This window comes from Vigna unguiculata, chromosome 8, assembly GCF_004118075.2.
Source record: "Vigna unguiculata cultivar IT97K-499-35 chromosome 8, ASM411807v1, whole genome shotgun sequence".
Taxonomy (NCBI): domain Eukaryota; kingdom Viridiplantae; phylum Streptophyta; class Magnoliopsida; order Fabales; family Fabaceae; genus Vigna; species Vigna unguiculata.
This window is the reverse complement of record NC_040286.1, coordinates 32024876-32043613: the sequence shown is the minus strand read 5'-3', so window position 1 is coordinate 32043613 and position 18738 is coordinate 32024876. Positions and strand designations below refer to the sequence as shown.

At 27.2% G+C, this 18738-nt stretch overlaps 1 protein-coding gene and 1 long non-coding RNA gene across 2 annotated transcripts; one reads left to right on the top strand and one right to left on the bottom strand.

The window, feature by feature from the left end:
- Positions 1 to 910: 910 nt before the first annotated feature.
- LOC114193856 (transcription repressor MYB4-like) lies at positions 911 to 2491 on the top strand. The gene is made up of 3 exons (XM_028083816.1): positions 911 to 1320; positions 1458 to 1587; positions 1682 to 2491. The coding sequence occupies exons 1-3, from the start codon at positions 1191 to 1193 to the stop codon at positions 2082 to 2084; spliced, it is 663 nt and encodes a 220-aa protein (XP_027939617.1). The 5' UTR covers positions 911 to 1190; the 3' UTR covers positions 2085 to 2491.
- A 4855-nt stretch (positions 2492 to 7346) lies between these two features.
- On the bottom strand, positions 7347 to 8200 carry LOC114193459. The gene is made up of 3 exons (XR_003606265.1): positions 8114 to 8200; positions 7631 to 7713; positions 7347 to 7539 (listed from the first exon to the last, which is right to left on the bottom strand). It is a non-coding gene; the product is annotated as an uncharacterized LOC114193459 (long non-coding RNA).
- Between the last annotated feature and the right edge of the window lie 10538 nt (positions 8201 to 18738).

Here is an 18738-nt window from a genome sequence, read left to right as displayed (position 1 = left end):
AATGTGATAAATTAAAGTTGTATTATCTTGATATCACTGTAATTTTAAACATGTTTTTTGAACTAAAGTCGTATTACATTATTACAACTTGTTTGAGTGAATTGGACTCATCCTGGCACAATTGTGGTTTTGCCTAACCAAGCTACTTATGTCTATCTATATATGTGATTATGCATGAGAGTGTTTAATTATCTTATAAGTTTATGATAATATAAGTATTATGAGAAGTGCAGATGCGACTTGTTGTTGAGGTAGCTTGTTATATAGATATACCGAGTTAGGTATAAGTCGATGATTCATGATTGCAGCACGATAAACCTGTTTGTTCTTATATATATATTTTGGTTATAACTAAACAACTTCGTTTCCGTGTCTACCATGGTGTTCATATCACTCACGCTGTGTGGTTGGAGACATCAACTTCTTCATCACTTTCTCTCCCATCACATGCATCTCATTAATACGTATAAATCTGCTCTTCATCTCACTCACTTTTTTTCAACCCAACTTACATTTATACTTTCTTTTTACCAAGAAAGAGACAAGTCTATATGAAGTGAATGAATAAATTACTGTCAAAGTATATTCCAACTCAATTATCAGTTTCAACATTAATTTTAATACACAACTCGGTCTAAATCTCAACTTACAAAGGATTAAGAAGATTGGTTTAGATTTTGGATGTGAAGAAGGATATGGTCTTGTGCGGTTATATCTGTCTTTTTCCAAAATTTGGAATATCATGCGTTACTTTCTCCAAATAAAAGCTATTACAAACACCAGAGTTTTTTGTATATGAGTACGAAAATTGTGAATCAGACCCAATAACCACCATTTTATATAGTGTGTAAATGTTTAAGATTCATGACAAAGACATTTACTTAACGGTAAGCAATGGAATGCTAAGAACACCTAAGGTCAAATGCATGCCCTTAACCTATCATATATCACCAAAACATAAAAGTTCAAACAAAAACAACAACACATTTCACACTAAGTTATAATAACCATTCACCAACACCACCAACAACAACACAGCAAAACCACCAGTCCAAGTCCACACTTCATCCTCTCTCCTTTACAAATATATATCCATCTACCCTCTCTTCTGCCATTTGTCAGACCTTCCACTTCCTTCCTTTTTATTTTTCTCTCTCATCACAACCACAACCACAACAAAGAAACCAACTATGCGAAAACCTTGTTGTGACAAAGAAAACATCAATAAAGGAGCATGGTCTAAGCAAGAAGATCAAAAGCTCATTGACTACATCAGAGTTCATGGTGAAGGTTGTTGGCGTTCCATTCCCAAAGCTGCTGGTTAGTGTTTATGAATGAATGATTTTAAGCCATAAAGAAGAAAGAGTTTCATTCATTCATTCAACTATGGTATCAGTAAAAGAATTTCTTACAGTACTATTTTTGTAACCATTTGTCGTTCAACATATTATATATAGGGTTGCATCGTTGTGGCAAAAGCTGCAGACTGAGATGGTTAAACTACTTACGACCAGACATCAAACGTGGAATCTTTGCTGAAGATGAAGAAGATCTTATCATCAAACTCCATGCCCTCCTTGGTAACAGGTAATCAAAATTTAATAAGAACTTTTTCATATCAGAATCCATAATCTTGATAGAGAATTCATTTTAATTTGGATGCATATGTTTGAAAACATAGGTGGTCACTCATTGCTGGAAGATTGCCAGGAAGAACAGACAATGAGGTGAAGAACTATTGGAATTCTCACATCCGCAGAAAACTGATAAAGATGGGGATTGATCCAAACAACCATAAGCCACACCAAAGCTTTTCTCGTCCTCATGCTTCTTCTGCTGAGGGGGCATCAACATCCGAATCCATGAACAAAGGCCACAATAAAGTTCCCATCTTTAAATCCCCACTTGCTGCCACTCATCACAGGATTTCCTTCACAGAACAAGAATCAGCAATTATTTCGTCACCCTCTTTGAATCTTGACCTAACAATTGCTTTACCTTCTTCCCTGATTGGTGCTTTGGAAGAAGACACGCCAGTACAAAATTCCGAGTCCACCAACACACAAATAGATCTCAACTGTTAGCACATGTTGCCAACTCATTATATATACCAGTAGTAGTAGTGCATGTTTGTTACAGTATATAATTTTGAAAAAATAATCATTTTTTAAAAGCACTTAAAAAGAAGCTTTAAGATTTTATTATCTTTTTAAAATATGTTCTCTTTAATACACCAAATGCACTACAATTATACTATAGTACACTAGACAAGGAAATCTTAGGGAAGATTATTGGAGGATTTAACATGAGTTTTATATTTCATGTAATTGCAAGTGTCCTTTGTATATTTTGATGACCTAAACTATGTTCGTCTGCATGTTCCTGCAACATAAATAATACGAGAAAAATAACATGCAAATTGTCATTGAGTTTTAGTTTTTTTTCGGGAGTTGAATTCGAATTGTTCATATATGGCCAAAGCAAAAAATAATGAAGAATCAAGTTATCTAAATGAATGCAATATTTCAATTATGATGAGAGTTAAGTGTTCGGTACAATTTCCATTCAGTTTCCAAGTGAATGCTATCTTAAGAGTGGTGGTTGCAGCTACCAGAACACTCATGCAAAAGCTGTCTGACAGTAGTACTAGATATTCTACAAATGGACCAAGCTTCTAGCTATGGTTATTTTTGGAGTGTAAAATTTGAAAAAAAAAAAAGAAGAAGAGTAACAAACTCTGAAGTTAATTCGAATAAAGAAATATTTTGACTTTTCTCTTTCGATCTTCTTTTAACCAAAATATAGTTTTCTAATAAATAAACTAATAGGTGATAAGTATCAACTTTTAACAACTACATAAAGTATTTTTTTTATTAAAAAATGTTGATGGAAAATGAAAAGTATATGTAAGAGATAGTATATTATATATATAGAAAGTCCTCATGAATTATAAAGGACTGTGAAGTCAAACTAAGATGAAGACCTAACCTTCTGTGAGGCATAACTTTTGCTAAATCTACTTGTTCTTCCTTAAAGACAAATCCATTTCTGAGACCAAGTAGACCAAACAACCACCGATATGAGGATGAACATTAAAAACTTGTTAAAGTAATTTATTGTGCTTAAAGTTAGTTCGTGTTCGTATTTTCGTGCTTTTTGTTTCTTGTCCATTATGCAGAAGTTACTGGTGCAAGCAAAAGGGATAGTCACACTGAACATCTTCTTTTGATGAGGCAAGACCTTTTTCGTGCATTAACGTTTCTAAAGTTAGTTCTGCAGTATATATATATAAAAACACAAGTAAAGAATCTAATTAATCTATATTTATAGCAACAATCGACCACAGAAAGAGTGTGGTTCAAAAGGTTTAGACATGATCCAACTTAATTAACTGATAATCTTGAGATTAAATCTCCATACAATTTTGTATGTGTTGCTATATATGATAAATACCTGTCTTTGGAATTGCTCACAGACCTGTAGAAGGAGTTTATGATGCTTATAATTATGGTGTGTGGTTCAAAATGTACGATGATAATTTTAGAGTTAAATTTTGATAATTTTCTTTTACAATTTAATTTTAAAATGATTTTGTAATATAAAGAAATAAAAAAAATAAAAAAAAGTAGAAAATTACTTAAAAAATATTACTTTAAATTATCAGATAAATTTGTCAAAATTTAATTGTTAAAAAATAATTTTCTATTCAAAATATGTATCTCATTTTACTTATTACCACACTTTAAAATTTGTTTGACTATTTTTGAAAATGCTATAAAAATTAAGTATGTATTTTTTTTAAATGGTTAAACACCCTAAATGCTCCATAATTAATATATTTATTTGTCGATAAAAAGAATAGAAAACGAAGTGATGAAGGTGAATCTCTTTGATGTATAGTAAAAATATCATTATCTTAAAAGTTTTGAACTAAAATTAATATCATCTATATAAAGTATCTCATGAATGATCGATACTAAATCTTTCTAACTTTTAAAATTTTTGGATTACGTTGTTTTCCTTCATGAATATACCCAAAGTTCAACATTGTAAAATATATAGTATATATTATATCGATTTCAAGTCTGGAATAAGGAGTGTCAAACATTAATTTAATATGTACACTGATGAATAAAAAATTACAGTATTGAAAGAAATTTCAATATTTTTTTAACAAACCAACGAGATTCTACTACTAAATTAAAAGTAGAGTATTATTATTATTATATTTTTTCAAATACAAGCTGTCATTTACTTACCGCTTTGGATAGAATAAATTATTTCTTTCGTTTATGTTGTTTGGATAAATAGTAAAGTAAAAGTGAAAGAAGATTAACCTTGGTGGAAAAGCAAATAATAAATACACCAAGTAAGATACTCCGATCTCAAGTTAGTTTTTGTCTGAATGAGGGTCTTCATAAATGCTTGTAAAAAATATATCAACTACATTTTGTATTTTATAGTGAGTTTTACCCCTTTTATTTTTAATCTAATTGAGGTTCAATCACTTAATAATCATTATTATAAAAGTTAACCAAAATTATGAATCTAATTAAGGTGTTTGGTCAACTTGTTGACAATTATTACGTTTTGATTGGACTTTACATACGCGAAGTGTGACTCCTCTAAATATTGAGTTGTACTCGATCTCAAAATTTGGTAGTTTTAATATAGACATATTTGGTAGTATTTATAGAGATGTCAAAATGAGTCAAATTCACATTTTTGTGAATCAGAAATAACTTGACTTAACCCACTACAAGTTGGTGGATTAAGTAGGTTGACTCACTAACCCATATAAAAATAAAAAATATTTTATAATCATTTCTAAATATTCAAATTTGTAAGATGAAAACAATTTTATTCTTTTTCTGATATTGAAATTTGCAGGATATCAAAGATATCAAGAGACAATGGCGGAACTTGGACAAAAAATTCGGGGGTGCCAATTTAATTTCTTTTTATATAATTTATTAATAAAAAAAAATTATTTTTTTTACTTAAACCATTTTTATATTGCAATTCACACTTCTCAATTTTTAATCTTTTTAATAGATTGAATTCAAGCAAAATGGTATTCTAATTTCTAGTCCAATTTAAGATTATTAAACTAATTCATTGTATGCACTTGAAAACATAAAATCACAACATTTTATAAGGTAGGATTATACTAATTTGAGAAAAATATAATTAGGGTTTATGTCAATTCATAAAATAATCCCTAAAATTAAGTTAGTTTTCATACTAATTTAAAGAAAACTTAATTTAGAAGAAATATCATAATGGAAGAATCATAAATCTAACCTACATAAATCATACTAGAATACTAAGATACTGATTCAGGAGATATTGTGAATATGAGTTCTTCGATCTCTTTGTTCTCCCATCTCCATTTCTCAATCTGTCTTTCTTTTTACATTTACATCTTATTAATAGTTTGATACGAAAAAAAACTTTATAGTCAGATACAAAACTTTAATCCTTTATTAATCAAGATCCATCAAATTAATTTTTATTTTATTTTTAAATATATATATATATAATAAAAATAATATATAAATATAAATTTAAAAAATATATAAAAAAAATTAAAAACCTTGGGGGAGCCGTGGCTCCCCTTGGTCACATGCTAGTTCTGCCGTTGTCAAGAGATGCAGATAAATACAATGAAATAAGAGTTCCTTTTTTTGGTGCAAAATGAAAAATAAGTGAATTGCGGGTTAAGTGAGCCCAACCCATTTTCAGAATTTTCAAGTCAACCCAACTCGAACTCATGATAAGTCAGATTGACTCATGAGTTATTTCTTGTTTTGACATGTGTACCAGGTAAGTATACAATAAATACTAAAAAAATGATAAATTAACTAAAGATTTCCTTTTTTCTTGACCAATCTTCTAATTTTGTATATTATTATTATTAAATAAATAACAGAAAACAATAACAATATTTTGTTATTTAATAAATTGTTTTAAAAAAAATTACTTTAATTTTCAATTAAACAAATTCTTTCTTTTCCTTTTTATATTTGTAGTTTTTCTTACTATCTTTTTTCTCTTTACCACACAAGGGATAGAGATAGAACATTCAAAGCTAAATTAAAAAAGTACTTTTTGTTCAATAGTGACAAAACAAGTGAGTGGGATGCATATATGGCTATATGTGCTCAATCATAAGGGTGATTTGGCAGATGGACTAAATAATTTATCAGTTTTTTAATTATCCTTTTTTCTATTTTAAATATATACATACATATTAAAAAATAAATCATAAAATATTTTATAAATCTTTAATTGGTTAATTGATGTTTGAATAAATTATTGTCTAAATATGTTAAATTAATTTTATATAATTAATAATTAAAAATTAATTTATGAATATTCGTTAACATTAAACATATTTATATTCTTCAATTAATATAATAAAAAACTTCTTTTATTTTAAAGTTTAATAAATAAAAAGTAAATTAATGGGCCAGTCAGAACGGGCTAAAAATGTTATTTGTATCACAAAATTAGTGATGGACTAGTTTGATTTGTCACATCTTCAATTTGTCTGAGAGAGTGGCGTGTCATTTCAATTGCTTTAATCTTATCTATTCGAGTTTAATTTTATATACATAAGTTTATAATATCTGTTATCAACTTTTAAATTTTATAAAAGTAATACTATTTTACTTTAAAACTTTATACTATTTCTTAGTCCTCCTCGTCCGAACGTATATCATCTTGTGATAATAATTAAAATGTCACTAATAACTTTGTCACTATTGTACTTGTGACAATATTTTTATATATCACTAAAATTAAAGTATATTGTGACAAAAATAATTATCACTAATAATTTTTTATAATAATGACAAAAATACACTATCACTAAAATTAAACTATATTGTGGTAAAAATATTTGTCACTATAGTAATTTAATATAATAGTGACAAAAAGACACTATCACACATATACGATAAATTAGTAATCACTAATATATATTTTATATATAATAATAATATCAATTAATTGTCACTCTTAATACTCTAATTACTATTATATTTGTGACAATATTTTAAAATTATGTTATTAATTCAAATATTTTAGGATAATTATGAATTATTTTTATAATTATTAATTATTTTTATAATTATCATTAGAAATTATGTTAATATTTAATTGTCACATTCCTTCCATATCATAATAAATAGACAAATAATTGAAAAGTGTTAAAATAAATAACAAAGAAAATAAATGTACATCAAATATAAATATTAAAATATAAAGTATTAATTACATTTTAAATGATAAAAAAAATACACTATAAATATATACTAATGAATCCAAATATAATACATATGATCATTTATAACTCTATTTCTAAATTAAGTGTTCTTTTTTGTGCATCTTCATCTTGACTTCGAACAAATTGTTTCACCACACCCTTTGAATGATTCAATTGTATTCTAACACAAAATCAAAGTGTTTTCCTCAAAGGACAAGTTATTTTTCAATTTCTTCTCTGTGCACCTCAATCCCCTTCATCAAATTGTCCTGTAAAATATTGAAATAGAATAATTAACATCATGAATATATCTACAATGCCAAAAAATAGCAAAACAATTTTAATCAATTGTATTCTAACACAGAATTAAAGTGTTTTCCTCAAAGGACAAGTTATTTTTCAATTTCTTCTCCGTGCACCTCAATCCCCTTTATCAAATTGTCCTGTAAAATATTAAAATAGAATAATTAACATCATGAATATATCTACAATGCCAAATAATAGCAAAACAATTTTAATCAACTTTAAACTCACCTACAAGGTAATACGACATAAAGATTCAAGATTTGTGTACTTGTTAGTAAATATGAAAACAATGAATTAGGATGACATTAAAGCAAAATATTAACATCTAATGGAAAGAAAATGAAACTGCATATTTAACTTGTTTTATCAATTACATGAAAAAGAAACAAATAGATTCTATAGTCTCACCATGAGAAAGGAACAATTAGATTCTTGAGTCTCACGTGAAAGAGGAACAATAGGTATTTCATAGACATGACATAAACAATTATATAGCGTTACAAATAATTGAAAAAAGAGAAAGAGAGAAGTTAATACCGTATATAGACAAATTAGGTTCTTCCCTCATGGACATTTGATTAAGAATTTGAGTTGGAACTTCAATATATTTCTCTGTGTGTTGTGGCATAAGCGTATGAATTAAAAACGGATGCTTTTAAAGGAGGTGAGAACTATGGAAAGAGAAACTGCATACATTTATACCACAAAAATCTCACAAATTTTGAAAACTAACTCCCTAAAAATCTAATATTACATTAATATTTCAAATTTTAATAAAACTACCTGTCAATTTTCTAATAGCGCCAAATAAAAATTTCTAATAGCGCCAAATAAGAGCGCTTATAATTTTTGTTTAGTAACCGAACTTTCATAATAAAATCCTCATATATTAAAGAAACAATTTTATATTTAAATTTTTTTAAACTGTTTGATTTTATATAATAAAAAGTTTAATATTTAATCAAACAAAATTTATAATTATATATCTTTGTATTAATATAACTTAATAATGATTATGTAATAATATATCCTAATAACACTAGCAAACAAATTTTATAATCTTTTTAAAACAAATCAATTATAATATATATATATATATATATATATATATATATATATATATAATATATCATAAATAAGAATCAATTTTATTTTTAGAGATATAAAATTAAAGATAAGGTTTAATAAAATATATAAAAAAATAAATTTAGTTCATACTTTATAATTAATTTATTGATTTAATTTTTAATTTATTAAAATATTATTTGGTATATTTAATTAAATTTAATAATTTAGTATATTCAAGTATGTAAAATATTGGGTATCTATTGATATTTGAGATATATGTAGATCATAAATTATATGATTTTGAAAATTATTTTAATGTTAAAGACTAAGCTTTTTATTCCTTGAGTAGCAAGAAAAATAAAAGAACAAATTCTTTATCATGCATTCATCTTAAGGTTTTGACACCTAATTCAAACAAAAAGGTTTCTATATATTGTGTTGGTAGAAGAAAATAGAAAACAAATTTTTATCCATTCATTTATGTGTTGACATAATCATGCATAATGTACATATTATTCATCAAATTCAAAAAGGAAAAGAAAAAAATAATTTCTACCTTTCGTATTGAAATTCTCTTCAGTCATATCAATGATTATCAAATCATTTCTTCAGAAAATGAAAAAAAAATGTTTAGTTGGTTCTTTAGGTTAATGATCCTCTTCATTCATATGAAATGACCTATATACCAACCTCAAATTCTTTAAAAAAATATGGTTTCTTTACATACGACCCTCTTTATATGAATTGTCACTAATTTCATTTTGTTCCATTTACATTGACAACACCCTCTGTGTGGGAATGGTAATTGATTTGCTTGTATCAGGACCCTCTCCAAAGAAATAGTAATTGGTCTCTTTATGTTTCATTTAATTCGAGGTCTCTTCTGTTGGAATGGTCGTTTGCACCTAGACTATGTCCATGAGATTTGCCAAATATATTTTTTCAAATCGAGACATTTACTTGGTATTTGTTAGAGCTGTCAAAACGGGTAACCCAGCCCGATCTGGCTCGATTGACCATGGATTAATCACTTAGTAAGCCAACCCAACCCGGCTCACTCATTAGCGAGCCAAAAAAAATCCAACCCGACCTGGCCCACTACGGGTTGGTGGGTTAAATGGATTGGTTCACGGGCTCACTTAATTAAAAAAATACAATTTTTTTATTTTTTGTTTGAGTCAAAACTAGATTTTAATTCTAATTAAAATCTAAATAAACTTTAATACAATCCAAATACAAATCAAAATCATAAAAATACAAATTATCTATGTGTTAGCTAAAAAAAATCTAACATGACCCAAAAACAAAACCCAACTTAACACAAAATACTTATATGACCCTTTATTTACAAGTTGATAAGCCAACTCGGTCTACCACGGGTTCAACCCGGGTGAGCAGGGTTCTAGGTGACCCAGGTAAAAAATCAACCGTACTGAAATTTGTAAAAAAATTTCAACCCAACCCAGCCTGAACTCATGGTGAGTCGGGTTGGCTCGCCGGTTCCAACTCATTTTGATAACTCTAGTATTTGTCACCAAATCTTCGTAAATAAATATCATCTCCTTGGAAATGATCTAATCCATCTTTCAAATGATAAAAAAAAAATTAAAATTAGAAAAATATGTTAAATATAGACCTACTATATAATTTAGATATTTCAAATTTAATATGTTGAATTTAAATTTAAAATGAATATATTATTTATTAATATCATAGTATAAAAGTATGTACAAATAGATAATTTAATGTATTAGTAAAATTAATTTTATAAATATGAAGTGGCGTAGTGGAAATACAACTAATTTTTAAATAAAAGAACTAGAGTTTAAATTTAGAATAAAACAAATTTATTATTATTTTTAACCGTTACCGATAATATAATGAAAGTTAATATTATATTTTTATACAAAAAATAATTTTGTCATAATAACTATGATATTTTGTTGTTTTAAATAAAATTTTTAAAAAACGGTTACATATATAAATAATGACAAATTTCTATCTCTATCACTATTAATTATATTGTAAAAAAACAGTTATTTGTGACATATATATTTTGTCATTTTTAATAAATTTTTGTTTCAAATTAAAAGATAATTATAAATTATGAATAAATGGTGACAAAATTTATATTTATTATTGTATTAACCACGTTGTGACAAAATGAAAATAATATCTACTTATAAAATAAAAATATGTTACTCATATCTGAACAAATAAGAATTTAATATTTTTTAATATATATATATATATATATATATATTATTTTAAACATAAGAAATAAATTTGTTATACATTATTATTATTATTATTATTATTATTATTATTATTATTATTATTATTATTAATGAAACAAATATTTTAGTATTGTAATAATTAATAGTTTATTACTAATAAAAATAAAAACTAAGTTATTAATATTTAATAATTTATATATTAATAATAATTTTATTTAATAAATTTTTTAATATAGTTTTTGTGACATTTTTTTTTTGTTTTATCACTATTATTATTAATAATTGTGACAAATAAAAATTTAGTCACAACTAATATATAAAAAATGACAAAATTTATATTTGTCACTAAATTTTGTCACTGAAATTCATTTTTGTTGTAGTGTCGGCTCGTATTTTAATATGCAAAGTGCAGGTTGGTCCGTCGTGTAATTTATTATTAGATTCATTTTTTTTTCGATTTGTCTTGTGAGTCTGCGGATTAACTCGTATTTGTGATGAACGAATATTCTTTTTAACAAAATAATTTTTTTTAATTTTTTCATAATAGTTGATATTCATTTTCTATTGAAATCATTTAAATTAGTTTACCTAATAAAAACAAGAAAAATAGTAACAAAAATTATAAATACAATAGTAACATGTCACGCTACAAGACATATACCTAAAAATGCATAAAAAGATATTTCATATCTTATATACAATGAGTATACATAATAATAATAAAATAAAAGGAATTTAGAGAAATAACATGATGAATGATGTGAGAACTAAAAAAATGAGAACATATAATTTTGTAAATGGACCAGCCCGCCCTGTCTCGCCGCCTTTAGCTCGTGCGGGCTACAGACCTATGCGTGACAAGCCATTTTGAGTCAGCATATTCAACATCTTAGCTCGTCTCACATTTTTTTATACAGGTCTGCAGGCCAGCTCGTCACGAATTGCCATCCTATAAAGAAGGCCATGTTTTCGAAGTAATATTATTATTGACTAAGCATGATAATTTTTTTTGACTTTTCACGTTTCTTTGTAAGTTTAGTGAATCTACAAAGTTTGTAACGAGAATAGTTTAATTTCGTGATGACATTTCAGCTTTTGACCAAATTTCTTAAATCTTATCTAGATCATCATTGATTTCACTATTTTGCAAATCATCATTTATTTCTACTTAAGTAAGTCTTACAGTTATGTTTAAACTTATTTACGTAACCTTTATCAATTTAGAGGATAAAAATTTCAAACATTTTATAGAAGTATTCATTAATTTGAATTTCATGCTCAATTTGAGAATCTAAAAATTAAGAAAAAAAAGAAAGAATTGCATTGCATCTTTTAATAAATAATGTTTGTGACTTTAAGTAACTCGTTTTTTCTCTCTCTTGCTTTTTTATAAATCAAATATTACAAGTTGTCATCTAAAGTTATTATGAAGGAAAAATAAAATAAAATAGAAGGAGATGTATCGCATTCAATTGGTGAGCCACTTTTGATGAGTATGAATTATGGAGCATGAAGTTGATAGCTTATCTTGAAGCATTAAATCTTTAGAAAACTTCTATGACATTTTTTTGGACTCTGAAAATAGCTTACAAAACACAAGAGATAAAATTTCATAATAAATTGTTAATTAAAACACAAGTGACATATAATGGTTTGAGAATATTGGAATGGATAAATGGATCTAAACCTTTTTGTCCGCCACCATTGACTCAACAAAAACGGGCGAGGCATGTTGGTGTGCAATAGTTAGGTGGGTTCAAAGTTCTGACCCATACCTTCTAGTTTCTTTTTCTTTTTTACTTAATTATGTATATATTAGGAAGGTATAAATATGTTTTTGTACCTTAAATTTCAGTCAAAATTGGAATTAGTCCCTATTTAAAATTTTAGACTAATTTAGTCCTTCATCTTTATAAATGTTTGGATTTAATCATTTTAACTAAATTTTGTTAAGTTTATTTGACGTTTTAAACACATTTCATGCTAACATTTGAGTTATTTACACCATTTGACACATTTTCGCTTTAAAGTAAAGTCAAATACTATAATGAAATGCGTTTAAAACTTCAAATAAACTCAGAAAATGTGATTTAAATGACTAAATCCACCATATCTAAAAGTTGAGGGACTAAATTGGGTCAAAGTTTTGGAGATAAACTAAATTCAATTTTCACTACAACTCAAAGGACCAAAAATATATTTAACCCTATTAAAAACACATGTAAATATATTTTAATATTTTAATTGATTAATTAATATTTTTAATTAAATAAATTTAAAAGTTATTATATTTACATGTTTTATCATTTTATTATAATTAATACTTAAAACTTAATTTATAAGTTTTAGTAGTTTAATTTATAATTGTACATTTAAACTACTTGCAGGGACGCCGGAACACTTGCAGAGAGACAGAGAGAGGGACGACTGGCCGGAGCAGCGTAGCCGGATGCGAGACGAGACGGCGGCAGCACAACGGTGACAGGGGGCTCGCGTGGTGGTCTCGTGTGCTGGTCTCGCGTGGTGGTCTCGCGAGGAGGTCTCGTGTGGTGGTCTCGCGAGGAGGTCTCACGTGGTGGTCTCGCCGGAAGTCGCAGAGAGAGGAGGAGACAACGACGATGACAATGCAACGGTGGCAGCACAACGGTGGCAGTGGCAGCACGGGAGACGGTGGCAGTGGCAGCACGGAGCTCGCGTTGTTGGAGTGGCCGGAACTTGCAGAGAGAAGAGTGGCCGGAATTTGCAGAGAGAAATGGAGGAGCAGCGCACGCGAGGAAGAAAGGGTGTTCAGTTTTGAGCCCTAATTAAACTATATGGCCTCGGTTCAATTTAGAACCGAGGCATATAACCCCTTTTGGCCTCGGTTCCCTAACACCCGAGGCCTAAAACCCCTTTTGGCACCGACTTTTCCCCAATCGAAGCCTATAAGTCCCAACTTCAATGGCATTTTTGAAATTTCTGGCAACCTTTTTGGCTTCGAGCCTCCTTAACCGAGGCCTATAACCTCTTTTGGCACTGGTTTTTTTTTTTTAACCGAGGCCTATAACCGCTTTTGGCTTCGGGTTTTATGTGAACCGAGGCATAAAGGTTGCCTGTAATTGTAAAATTGCCACCGCGCCATTATATGCTATGGTTCCTCGCCAACCGAGGCCTATAAGGCAAGGTAAAAATGCAATTCTGCACTAGTGTTTGCATCATTCAAATAGTACAACTCAAAACATTTAACATTTTAATTCTTAAATAAAAAAAGGTCATCATATTAGATTCGATTAAAAATATAAATATGTGTGGCAAATTGGTGATTGAACGGTGAGTTAAGATTGATTAGCTTTGTCATTCCGACAAAATAGTATACAAAAATGTTGTAAGATGTTTGAAAAGACAACTATGAGCGAAATGAATAATGGACATAAAGACAATGATATTTTGACTACTAAATTTTTACAACTTTCTCTTACAACATGAAGTGACATTTTCTAAGTGGTTTTGGAATATTAAGAATGAAAAAATGAAAAAATGAAAAACCACTTAAAAGATGTCACCTCATGTTATAAGATAAAGTTGTTAAAATTTAATAGTTAAAAAATCATTTTTCATGAACATAATAATGTATTATTTCAATTTGTATAATAGTTCATCCTAACCTAAGTTAGGTTTGTTCTTCTTTACAAAGCATAAATGGTTTTATTCATCAATTTTGATTACAAATAGTACATTGCCCCTTTTTTACTGACACAAGTGCAGAGTTAATCTCATATCAGGGGCGGAGCATCATAGGAGCGGGGAGGGGCGTAGGCTCCCCCAATATTTTTTATTTCTTTCAAAATTATATATCTATTTTTTAATTTTTAAAAATTTTGAAAATTTTAAAATTTTAAATAGTATATTTTAGAAATTGATGATAATTAAATTGTGATTCTTTATTTCTTTTATAAAATACAACATTTAATGTTAATAAATAATAAAATATAAAATCCAAAATAAAAAAAATATTTAGGTTTAATTAGTCTTCTAGTATCTGTTTTCGTTTAAAAATATCAAATTGTCACTAAATTGAAATTAAAAGATCTGGAAGATCAACTTACATTTTTGGAAACAATAACCAAAAGCGTAATTAAACTAAATATTTATTAAAATATTTTTTATTTTCTTCTGTCATTGTCTTTTTAAATTTTGACAAAACTGTACACATCTATCATATGTTTTTTTTTTAAGAAAAATAAAGTTAGACACGTACTCATTATGTTTTTTCTCATTTCTCATCTGTTTCCTTCATTGTCTCGAAGAAAAAAAATGTAACTCTCTCTTATCTTACTTGATGATGAAATATTACTTTAATAGTTATAAACATTATTTTTTATCTCATGAGCCTTTTGTATACTTACTTTTTATGATTATAGAAGAAAAAAAATGTATTATGTGTTTTTTTATAACCGATTTTTAATTGTGACTTGATTATATTATATTTTTCTTCTAATACTTATGTCTCTCAATATTTTATTAGATTATGATAAATTATTTTTTAATATATTTTAAAAAAACATATTGATGAAGAATAGAATAATGAATTTATTTTGTAGAAGTAGTAAAAGGGAAGAAGCTACACGTGAAGATGAAAACAAGTTAAATTATATTCTTCACATCTTTTAAAGTATTTAAAGTATTATACTAATAATCCAATCTAATGATCCAATTGTTTTGTAGAGGAGTCTTTTTTAAAGTGTTATACTGATGGTCCAATCAAATGATTAAAAAATTATATTATTCTGGCCCCTCCAAAACTTTTGATCAAGATCCGCCAGTGTCTCATATGCAGTGGCGGAGCATCTTAAGGGTTGGGAGGGGCCATGGCCCCCCAAGATTTTTGAATTTTTTTTAATGTTATATACATTTTGAAAATTTTGATTTTTTTAAAGTTTTTTTAAATTATAAGTAATATATTTTCTAGTTTTAATTTTTTAATTTGATCCCGACCTTTGAAAAATTGATACAATTTGATTATTCTCGTTAAATTTATTGAAGTGGATCAACAATTTTCATCAAGATTGACAGTGAGATTATGTTAATTATACCAACAAAACAAACTATTTCTATTTACAACTTTAATTTTAATGAAAAAATATTGATCTATTTCAAGAAATTTAATAAAAATAATCAAATTGCATAAGCTTTTCAAAATTCATAACCAAATTGAAACTAAACAAAATTGAAGGACTAACTTAACATTTTTGAACTAAAACAAGAACTAAAAGAATAATTAAACCAAATATTTATTAAGATATTTTTTATGTCCTTTCTTATTGTCTTCTTAATTTTACAAAAATTGTACTCATCTCTCACTGTCATATTTTTTTTAAGAAAAAAGTAATTATTTTTTCTCTCATTTCTCATTTCTCTTATTTATATTTTGAAGAAAAGAAAAGTAATTATCTTTTATCTTACTTGATAATGAAATATTAATTTAATAGTTAGTATTGTTTCTTTTATCTCATGAGTCTTTGGTATATTCATTTTTTATGAATATAGAAGAAAAATAATGTATTATGTGTTTTTTCATAACCGATTTTTAATTGTGACTTAACTATATTATATTTTTCCTTTAATATTTACACTTCTCAAATTTGTAAGTAATGTATGATAAATTATTTTTAATATTATTTTAAAAAATTGGTATATTGATGAAGAATAAAAGAATAAATTCATTATTCAAAAGTGATAAAAGTGAAGTTATTCGTGAAGATGGAAACAAGATAGATTATATTTTTTACAACATTATACTAAAGATCAAATTATTCAGTTAGAGAAACCAATTTTTAAAATATTATACTAATGATCCAACAATCTAATGATTAGAAAATTATATTATTTTGGCCCCTTCAAAATTTGTGGGTAAGAACCGCCTCTGCTCATATGACGATCATTTTTAACTTTGAGAAGTAGCACGAATATTATTTAATAATAAATTTTCTGTCATATGCATAATGTTATTCTAACCTTCGATATAAATTGCTTAAAATATTACAGAAACACTCTTATTAGAGAATATGTAAGAACATATTACAAGATAGTAATTTACTATTCTTGAGTGCATCGAGGAGTAGGGGAATCGATATTAAAAAATTGAAAAGAGATCAAGAGTATATCCTATTAAGACATTAAAAAAAACATGATCGATATAAAGAGATATCGAGAGAGAGAACTGATTGAGGAATAGAGACATTAAAAGAAGTGCAATTAAGAACATAGATTGAATATAGCATTGAACGAAAATCATCGAAAAACAACAGAATAACCATAGATAAAAATGCAAATATTTTAATAAAAAGCTCTTCCAAAAGTTATATCTGAAGTCCTGAGAACCAAAGTCAGCATATTCAGATAAGTAGGATTGAGTCATATAGTTTATATTCTATCTTGAGTTGTTTACGTTTTGAATGTCTAGGCTTTGTTTTTTAATTTCAAGTAACTGTTGTTATGCCCACAAAATAAAGAATTCTAATCTCATATATAATATTATGCTCTTTAAAAAGCACTTCTTTGTAAAATATTTTTTACTCTCCCGTTCTATGTTACTTATTTTTCTCTCTCTGCTCTTGTAAACAAAATATTAAAACTACAAATTGGTGAATGTAGAGAGGCTAGAAAAACGTTCCAGAGAACCGAGGGATAAGGTTAATCAGTATGTAGTGTTGTTCATGGCTGAAATTAAATTATAAAACTGTTGGAAATTAAAATATGAGTCTAAGTCTCACATAAAGTAAAAATGAAAAATCTGAGCACCATAGGAATTCAAGTATAAGTCTAAGTCCCACATTAGCTATAAATAAGAAAGTAGAACATTATATAAGGATAAAGACCCATAAACCCATTATCTTAAGATTTTGGGTTAAAAGTGGTGTTAATGTGTTATGTGGTTGGACTTATATCTTATTAGTATCGCATCTTCCAATGAAACTTTCTTTGTGAACCTACCATTAGGAAACTATAATATTTGTGACAACTAATTTACATAAGAAAAAAAAAGGAAATGCTATATTATAGTTAGGTGGGGACCTCATACATGGTTTGAAATACTATTTTTCAAAATGAAAAATGCTACATAGGTGTTGGTTTCAGAACTATGCTTAAATAAATGTATTACTTTTATTTGAAATTAATCAATCATATTGTCACATAACAATTCACGTAAAGAACAGTGAAAACTGGCTCTTTTAAGATTCGTGTGAATCGGTATACTTTTCGTTGATACTGTCTAACATTTCCAATTAATTTCATAATTGAGGTTGAGACAACTATAACGATGAGTTGAATTGAATTAGTATGCAATTTAAGATTTATTCAATTACTACGAAGCAACTCGAAACATTTAGAATTGGACCAAAAACCAAGTCACTGTTTTAAATAATAAAAATCTTCAAATATGAACTTTTATTATCACACATGATAATTGAAAGTCTCACTACGGTGATGAAAATTCGCTGACTCGTTAGCATATTCAAAATTCTAACTAACAATTCAAAGAAAGAAACTACCATTCAGAAGACTTGTTCATCCCAAAATGTGATAACTACTAATTTGGTCATTTTTTATAATAATAACAAGTCAAGCATGTCTCTGCAAGTTGCCCAATCTCCACATCTCATCATTAATGCATGCATGCATATTTTTAAGGGTTAAATATGTTTTTGGTCCCTCAAGTTTCAGCGAAATTTGGAATTAGTCCCTCATCAAAATTTTTGACCAATTTAGTCCTTCATCTTTCAAAATGCGTGAATTTAGTCATTTTAACCAAATTTTGTTAAGTTTATCTGACGTTTCAAGCGCATTTCATGATAGTATTTAAATTATTTACACTGT

Coding starts and splice junctions, on each gene's coding strand:
- LOC114193856 (XM_028083816.1), top strand. CDS start 1,191: ATGCGAAAACCTTGTTGTGACAAAGAAAACATCAATAAAGGAGCATGG. Junction 1,321..1,457: donor TTCCATTCCCAAAGCTGCTG/GTTAGTGTTTAT, acceptor TATTATATATAG/GGTTGCATCGTTGTGGCAAA. Junction 1,588..1,681: donor CATGCCCTCCTTGGTAACAG/GTAATCAAAATT, acceptor TTGAAAACATAG/GTGGTCACTCATTGCTGGAA.